The sequence below is a fragment of the Oncorhynchus gorbuscha genome, linkage group LG14 (assembly GCF_021184085.1).
Source record: "Oncorhynchus gorbuscha isolate QuinsamMale2020 ecotype Even-year linkage group LG14, OgorEven_v1.0, whole genome shotgun sequence".
Lineage (NCBI taxonomy): Eukaryota > Metazoa > Chordata > Actinopteri > Salmoniformes > Salmonidae > Oncorhynchus > Oncorhynchus gorbuscha.
This window is the reverse complement of record NC_060186.1, coordinates 34893115-34901592: the sequence shown is the minus strand read 5'-3', so window position 1 is coordinate 34901592 and position 8478 is coordinate 34893115. Positions and strand designations below refer to the sequence as shown.

General features: G+C 42.9%; 2 protein-coding genes across 13 annotated transcripts in view; one reads left to right on the top strand and one right to left on the bottom strand.

Moving 5' to 3' along the window:
• Positions 1–3476: 3476 nt before the first annotated feature.
• LOC123995633 (rho-related GTP-binding protein RhoB) lies at positions 3477–5173 on the bottom strand. Its single transcript, XM_046299278.1, has one exon. The coding sequence runs from the start codon at positions 4957–4959 to the stop codon at positions 4369–4371; it is 591 nt and encodes a 196-aa protein (XP_046155234.1). The 5' UTR covers positions 4960–5173; the 3' UTR covers positions 3477–4368.
• A 912-nt stretch (positions 5174–6085) lies between these two features.
• Positions 6086–8478, top strand: part of pum2 (pumilio RNA-binding family member 2) — a 56151-nt gene continuing 53758 nt past the window's right edge. For 9 of the 12 annotated variants that reach the window (XM_046297879.1, XM_046297881.1, XM_046297885.1 and 6 more), the window contains exons 1-2: positions 6086–6241; positions 7989–8355. In XM_046297879.1, coding sequence (XP_046153835.1) covers positions 8002–8355 — 354 coding nt within the window. In that variant the 5' untranslated portion in view covers positions 6086–6241; positions 7989–8001. Of the gene's footprint in view, positions 6242–6368; positions 6573–6972; positions 7159–7231; positions 7346–7988; positions 8356–8478 lie in introns of those variants that run through there. The other 3 variants (XM_046297874.1, XM_046297876.1, XM_046297877.1) reach the window with 3 other exon arrangements.

Below are 8478 nucleotides of genomic sequence, written 5' to 3'. Positions count from 1 at the left end.
CCAGGCATCCTCAAATGACGGGATGAGGTCAATGTCCTTCCAGGATACCCGGGCCAGGTCGATTAGAAAGGCCTGCTCACAGAAGTGTTTTAGGGAGCGTTTGACAGTGATGAGGGGTGGTCCTTTGACTGCGGCTCCGTAGCGGATACAGGCAATGAGGCAGTGATCGCTGAGATCCTGGTTGAAGACAGCGGAGGTGTATTTGGAGGGCCTGTTGGTCAGGATGACGTCTATGAGGGTGCCCTTGTTTACAGATTTAGGGTTGTACCTGGTGGGTTCCTTGATGATTTGTGTGAGATTGAGGGCATCTAGCTTAGATTGTAGGACTGTCGGGGTGTTAAGCATATCCCAGTTGAGGTCACCTAACAGAACAAACTCTGAAGCTAGATGGGGGGCGATCAATTCACAAATGGTGTCCAGGGCACAGCTGGGAGCTGAGGGGGTCGGTAGCAGGCGGCAACAGTGAGAGACTTATTTCTGGAGAGAAATTTTCAAAATTAGTAGTTCGAACTGTTTGGGTATGGACCTGGAAAGTATGACATTACTTTGCAGGTTATCTCTGCAGTAGACTGCAACTCCTCCCCCTTTGGCAGTTCTATCTTGACGGAAAATGTTATAGTTGGGTATGGAAATCTCTGAATTTTTGGTGGCCTTCCTGAGCCAGGATTCAGACACGGCAAGGACATCAGGGTTAGCAGAGTGTGCTAAAGCAGTGAGTAAAACAAACTTAGGGAGGAGGCTTCTGATGTTGACATGCATGAAACCAAGGCTTTTTCGATCACAGAAGTCAACAAATGAGGGTGGCTGGGGACATGCAGGGCCTGGGTTTACCTCCACATCACCCGCAGAACAGAGGAGGAGTAGAATGAGGGTGCAGCTAAAGGCTATCAAAACTGGTCGCGAGCGTTGTGGACAGAGAATAAAAGGAGCATATTTCTGGGCATGGTAGAATATATTCAGGGCATAATGCGCAGACAGGGGTATGGTGGGGTGCGGGTACAGCGGAGGTAAGCCCAGGCACTGGGTGATGAGAGAGGTTGTATCACTGGACATGCTGGTTGTAATGGGTGAGGTCACCGCATGTGTGGGAGGTGGGACAAAGGAAGTATCAGGGGTATGAAGAGTGGAACTAGGGGCTCCATTGTAAACTAAAACAATGATAACTAACCTGAACAACAGTATACAAGGCATATTGACATTTGAGAGAGACATACAGCGAGGCATACAGTAATCACAGGTGTTGAATTGGGAGAGCTAGCTAAAACAGTAGCTAAAACAGTAGGTGAGACAACAACAGCTAATCAGCTAGCACAACAACAGCAGGTAAAATGGCGTTGACTAGGCAGGGAGGGTCGGAATAACTACACACAGAGCCTGAGTGCGGCTGGGGCCGACAGATAAAACATTAACAAGCAGAATGGAGTACCGTGATTAATGGACAGTTCAGCATGCATCAGCTATGTAGCCAAGTGATCAGTGTCCAGGGGGCAGCGGTGGTTGGGGCAGGGAAGCTGGACTGGCGAGTATTATCCAGGTAAAAAAAAACTGGCTGGCTGTGCCAAAAAAAAAAGCCGTTAACAATGACAAAAATAGCTTGTAGCTAGTTAGCTGGTTAGCTTCTGGAGGTTCTTGAGTGTGTTCTAAAAATTTAAAATAATAGCGATTCCGTATCACATTGGGTGAGGCAGGTTACCGGAAGGTATAAACAAATAAAAATCGAAAAGAGATTGAAAGTAAATATGGGTCCAGTGAGTGTTTGGGACGCGGCGATTCAGACGGTTAGCAGGCCTGTGCTAACAAGCTAACAATAATAATAATATAATAATAATAATAATAATATATGCCATTTAGCAGACGCTTTTATCCAAAGCGACTTACAGTCATGTGTGCATACATTCTACAGTTAGTAGGCCGGGGCTAAACAAGGTAGCAGTTAGCATACCGGGGCTAAACAAGCTAGCAGTTAGCAGGCTGAATTAGCAAGCAAGGAGATAGCAAGGGCTATAAAGTTAGCCTTTGGGGGGGCGTCGCGATGGGGTGAGTCTGTTTATGCCTCTTCATGTGGTGACATCGATAGACCGGTCGTGGGTCCGGCCAGGAGTATGCTTCGGAGGTAGCACAGGAGCTCTGGCCGGCTAGCTTCAAGCTAAGTGGGTTGAAACACTAGCCAGGAGTAATCATCCGGGGTTGCGGTTCGCTAGTTAGCTAGTTGTGAAGATCCAGCTGAAAATGTTCCGTTTGCGGTGGGAATCCGGGGATAAAAAAAATAATAGGTCCGTTATGCTCTGGTTAGTCGTGCTGTTCGAACTGGCGAGAGTATTCCGAGCTAAAGGTTAACTGATGACCGGTTAGCTGAAGACCGCTAGCAATGGTTTGCTGGTAGTGATAGCTGGTAGTTAGTTAGCTGGCTAGCTTCAGTTGAGGGGTTCCGGATCCGAAGTAAATATAAATACTTTAGAAAAAATAGCTACATTGGGTGAGGCGGGTTGCAGGAGAGTATTTTGAAGTTGAGTTTTAGCAAAATGTTTTAAAAGATATGCGAAGAAAAACATGTTTAAAAAAAACGATATATACAAGGGACACGACACGACAAGACGTCTGACTGCTACGCCATCTTGGATAAACAATTGTTGGAAAAATGACTTGTGTCATGTACAAAATAGATGTCCTAACCGACTTGCCAAAACTATAGTTTGTTAACAAGAAACTTGTGAAGTGGTTGAAAAATAATTTCTAGACAATGTATTGTAGTTTTACAATTATTGTGTAATATATCCTGACAGTTCTCTTGATAGAACCATCCCAAAACCATCCCCATTTTAGAAACAAAAACCGTCTATCTTATCTCCCTATTTTAAACGAATAACGTACACAATAAAATAGAACATTTAGTAGGCCTACCAGTGCTTCCAGTCGTTTCTATGTAGTTGGGGTGTAATGGAAAGCAGTCTCCCAGTCATCCTGTTTGCTCTGTATTTATCTGTGTGCTCTGTCCTTTGAGCTCATTTCCTCTTATTGTGCTGTAATACTATTTCCAGTATTGTTTTTTTCTTTTATTTCTCCTTTCCACACCACCTAACCCCTTCCTGCATCAGGGGTAGTTGGTCTTGTCCTGGATTGTGTTGCCATTAATCCTAAACAAGACTGAAGTGAAAACATGCATGATGTGGGTGAGCTGCTGCCAGCAGTAAGCTATAATTGCATTACATAAGTTGATTGCTTTGTGACCCTGAGGAATACGAGACACATAGGTCAAGGTTGAAATATTTTTTGGGGGATCTCTATATTGCTGGTGACCTTAAATTCCTGACTTCGGAGTTAATTCTTGCTATGATGATCCACTATGAAACTGTCCCTATCAATTATGGGACAGATAGTTATACACAAAAGTAAAATAATGAGGTTTTCCCATGTGCATTTACAGTTTACATCCCCAGCAGAGGCCAACCATATGGAATTCAACTGGCACTAGGTTATACATTATGATCATATCTTTATTTAAAAACAATAAAAATAACTGTGACACAAACTTGAAGACATAAAAACATATTGCACTATTGGGGTCTTTTTGAAACTCCATATACAATATGTGAAATAATTGCATTCATTCTTTACACAGCGCTGCAGACCCTGTCATCTTAATGCAATGTCAACAATTTACACACAACAAAAACCCCACTGGAGGCAGGATGGACAGCCTTTTTGATCAGTTTGAGAGCAGCTTGGCCCCCCAAAAAATGTCTAAGGCTTAAAATTCAAAACAGTCATGTAGGCTCCAACACTTTGAGTAAGTAGAATCTTGGCTTGAAAACTGGACAATAACCTCTTTCACATTAATAATGCAATGTGACCATATAAGGGGATAAAGCCTTCACTAAAACTCGAGGTTGTACATTGCTTTTCCCTTTTGAACACTGCTTTCAGCTATAGGCCTATATTTCCCTCCACAGATTCCATAAATTGCCAAACACACTGGTTGCATATCAACAAGCCTTGGTCCCAGACACTCAAGTAGGCTACTTGGAACAAGATCCTCAAAGACTACAGCATAATTTCAGGCAGCATCTTGAATATTTGACAAACGTATTTCTTCAGTAAATTATAATCACAGGGAGTGTCCGTTGTACTTGTATTTGATTATATATTCGAGTCAAATAAGGTAAATTGGTCAGAATAGATCCAGATGATGATCCATAATCGGATTATCATTTATTTTGAACATTATGCTACTGGCTCGCAAGAAAGTCTTTAATGAGAGGCATGCAGAGTCGTTTTTTATTTTTTACTTTTCAAGCACAAGGACAACAGGTGTTGATGGTGTTGGCAGCCGTGGGCCTATATTATCGCTTACGTCAGCCGTTTATTAAATCACAACAACAGACAGCAGTTTACACAACCGTTGGAGGGTTTTGATCTCTTCTGTAAAGCTGCACGTGTCGCAGTGTCGAACACCTCCCGAATACCATCCTTGGTTTTAGCAGAACACTCCAAATAGTCATATGCACTAATGCGCACGGCCATGGCGCGCCCGTCCTCTGTTTTCACGGGTTCCTGTTTCATTCTGGACAGCTCGGTCCTAACAATCTCGTCGTTGCGCAAGTCTCTCTTGTTGGCGACTAAAATAATTGGCACGTTGGGACAAAAGTGCTTAACCTCTGGCACCCATTTCTCGGGGATGTTTTCGAGGGAGTCCGGGCTGTCCACGGAAAAGCACATCAGGATGACATCGGTGTCCGGATAGGACAGCGGGCGAAGGCGGTCGTAGTCCTCCTGTCCAGCCGTGTCCCATAGTGCTAGTTGGACTTGCTTGGTGTCCACTTCAATGTCCGCCACATAGTTATCAAATACAGTTGGCACATAGACCTCAGGAAACTCGTCTTTGCTGAATACAATCAGCAAGCAGGTTTTCCCACACGCGCCGTCACCGACGACGACCAGCTTTTTTCGTATCTCTGCCATTTGTTGCTTTTTACACTGATAGACCACTTTCCCTTGACTCTAGCTTTTAAACAAATATGACATTCGAAAATAATTATGTATCAGCTGTCTTTGTGTTAGCTAGCTACGAATTATGGCTATGAGTCTTGTTAAATTTCCCTGAAGGTATGCTAACGCGTTTAGCCGCTCGATTCTATAATTCGCAAATATGTATCCCTGTCTAACCACTGAAGTGCTGGCTTTATAAAGAGCACGGCACATTCCTAATATAGCAATCCAATCGTATCTACCGAGGTGATTTCATCATTTCGAAAAAAGGAGGTGATTGGATCCCAGTCCTGCTTTGTCGGTAGGGGAGGGTAGTGTACCACGAGGATCATGTCTCGCCCAGATACCAACCTGGGATCAACTAATTTGGCAATGTCTGGCTTAATTCCTACATTTTTTTCAATACATGTTTCCTAATTCACAATCACGTAATTTAATGTATGAATAGTCATTTGACATAGGCCTATATGCCACTTTCCATATGACAAACACATAAGGCCTATACTAATGTAGAGCCAGCTCTAGGCCTACAAAAACATGTTTATATTTCAATAAATTGTGGGTCGCAGCTGGCCATCAAATAACAAGATAACAATTCCCAATGCGATGTTTTTTCCAGGACCTACGCACGGGCAGGCCTATGTACCCCATGAAACAACTTGCTTTCTCTCCACATGAAACAAAGATGATGAAATATTGCAAAATTGCTCAAACCAATAGGACTATTTGAAATTAGCTCATGTAGAGTATGTTTTCTACTGCGCGTGCCATGATGTGTTCCCATTCACAATAATCATGTTGTCGTTCCAAAATGCCTAGCATATACATCATATTGTTGCGATTTAAGTACAATTGATTGAGATAGGAGCATATGAAGTTGAGTCTTAATTGATTTTTGCTACACCTATGGAATTAGTCATATTGATTAAACATCAACTCCCTAGTAGGCTTTCATCGATACAGAGAAATCATGCATACTACATGTAAATAATTGAGAAATTATGAGTGGGTAATTTCATAGTCTATTCTTATTATAATCGCAAATATTGGCTTGTTTGACATGTTAGTGCGCAGGTCTAATGTACAACATGCATATAGACTGCAGGGAGGGCACTAGCGTGATAGTCAAACTCCTTCATTGCACGTTCAATCGTAGCTAATCATTAAAACACCGATCTCCACCGAAACAAAACAATATACATTTCAACCACTGACATTTTGTACAAACATCGCTCTTCACTCTAAAAGACAGCGCGTGAGTATCTAAGTTTATATAATGCGATGTATTACGCATTCTCACTATTTTAAGTGTGGATTATTGCCTTGGTCGTTGAGTATATCCCCTTTTGTTTAGCGGGTAAGGCCCCTGAAATTTGGAGGGGGGCCATGTTGTTAGTGTAGCTAGTTACCCAGCAATGGTGTTTTGTTAATACAGCTCACCAGGCGGCATTTGTATGTTTCACTCGGTTAACAAGGTTTGCTTACTGTTCAACGGCGTGTGCACGACGAAGAGTTATGCCTTCATTGTATGCACGTATTAAACTACACTAGTAATTTTACAGCGCTGATTTTATCAAACTGAAAAGGTAAGGGGCCTCCCTTACTCTGCCTAGCTAGCTAGGCTAGTAGCTAACAAACAAATTAAACGTTGACGCTAGATTTGTAAGTGAACTGGTAACGTTACCTAGTTAACTTGGCTTCTGTCTACTGTTATTTTAACGAACAAATGTGATAGCCAGGTAGCTAGGCATTATAGCTAATGATCTAGTTATCTATGTAGTTCACGAAGGGTTGTTTTGCTAGTCTGAACAAATGACTGGTCTGAACTATGAAGCCAGTTGTCATGAACAGGGAAATCGTGGACGTAGCTAGCTACTGTAGTTAACTGTTTTTCTGACGTCAGTTTCATGTTAAACTAACCGAGTCTGCAAGTTCTACAGTAGACAGTTTGTAAAGTCGGTTTAGCTAGCTAGTTAAAGTAGCCAGCTAGGTACCTAACTACTCGTGGTATTCAACATTTTCGTGAAAGCAATAACCACACACCAACATTAACGTTCGCTAGCTGGTAATCTAGAGACTCTATTCGCCGAATTGCCAGCTAACGTTAGCTAGCTAGCGAATGTTATCAATTTCGCGTAAAACGTGTTTGAATGATGTTACTACTAGCTAACGGTAGGTAGTTAAACTAACGTTAACGAACCATGTACAATATATGGCTGACGTTAGCTAGCTACTAACTAGGTACACATGCTTTCTACACTAATACAGTGTGTAATATTTATTTAGCAAAACGCACACCCGACAACTGCGACTTGAACACTCCAGCCAGACATTCATTGTTCGAAGGCTACGATAACAAGTAAGCTAGCAACGGTAGGCTAGCTTGCTATCCATCTATCGAACATTGTTTTGCTAGCTATATCCATAACGTTACATTGGCTTCTGTCTGATGTAGGTAGCGTATGTTCACGATTGATGTTAGTTAGTTAACTTTAGCTGTTTGGCTAAGAAGGCCAAAGCGCATATTACACGGACTTTAGGGACACTTCCGCGACGTAATGGAGTTAGCTAGCTAACTTTTCATATCTAATTTAGCTTAAAATACGCTAATGTTAGCAGTGTAATAAATACATTGTCTAGCTAGTCAGGTAGCTAAATCAAACAAGGGGCATGTAACGTCCCCAGAGAAGATTATGTTGCTCTTGCTAGCTAGAGACGATGCTTATTTATGACGCTGACAGTGCTTCTGCTGCAGTTCTGCAGACATTTCAGCTAACTTATTAAACAAATAAAATAACGGAAACTGTCTTAACGTTAGGGACCCAAAAAAGTATATATATCGATATTTATTTTACTAGCTACAGTTGATACACGTGTATGTTTGGTTGGTTCAATAAGCTTACATTCAATATCAGAAACCTCAGCCTAATGTTTGACAAGTGCTATCCATAACCAATGTAAAGCAACCCTCTGACATGTTCTATTATTTCCCCCTTCCATAGGCTTCCCCGTGGAATGAGCATTCCATGCAGCATTCTAAGTATGAATGACGTGGCCTGGCAGGAGACACTGGGTGGGATGCTGCACACAAACGGTGCCCCTGAAGCTGGGGGCGTCAGAGTTCATGGAGGGGGTTCCCTGGCAGTTGTAGGGGGAGCAGGGCAGGGTCCCGGGGGGCCACACCCTCTGCAGGGCATGGATAGGGGCCCCAACCCCACCCCAGGCACCCCACAGCCTCCACTGAGTGGGCGCTCTCAGGACGATGCCACAGTTGGCTACTTCTTCCAGAGGCAACCTGGTGAGCAGTTGGGAGGTTGCACCCCTAGCAAGCACCGTTGGCCTACAGGAGATGGCAACCACATTGACCAGGTACGATTATTTTGCCAGGGCCAAACTGCTTTCTGTTTGAAAAAGGTACAATGTTTGAATGAAGCAAACCTTAAGACGTTTTAGAAACTACTTTACCACCGCAGAGACCTTATGCCGTTTCAA

Coding starts and splice junctions, on each gene's coding strand:
- LOC123995633 (XM_046299278.1), bottom strand. CDS start 4,959: ATGGCAGAGATACGAAAAAAGCTGGTCGTCGTCGGTGACGGCGCGTGT.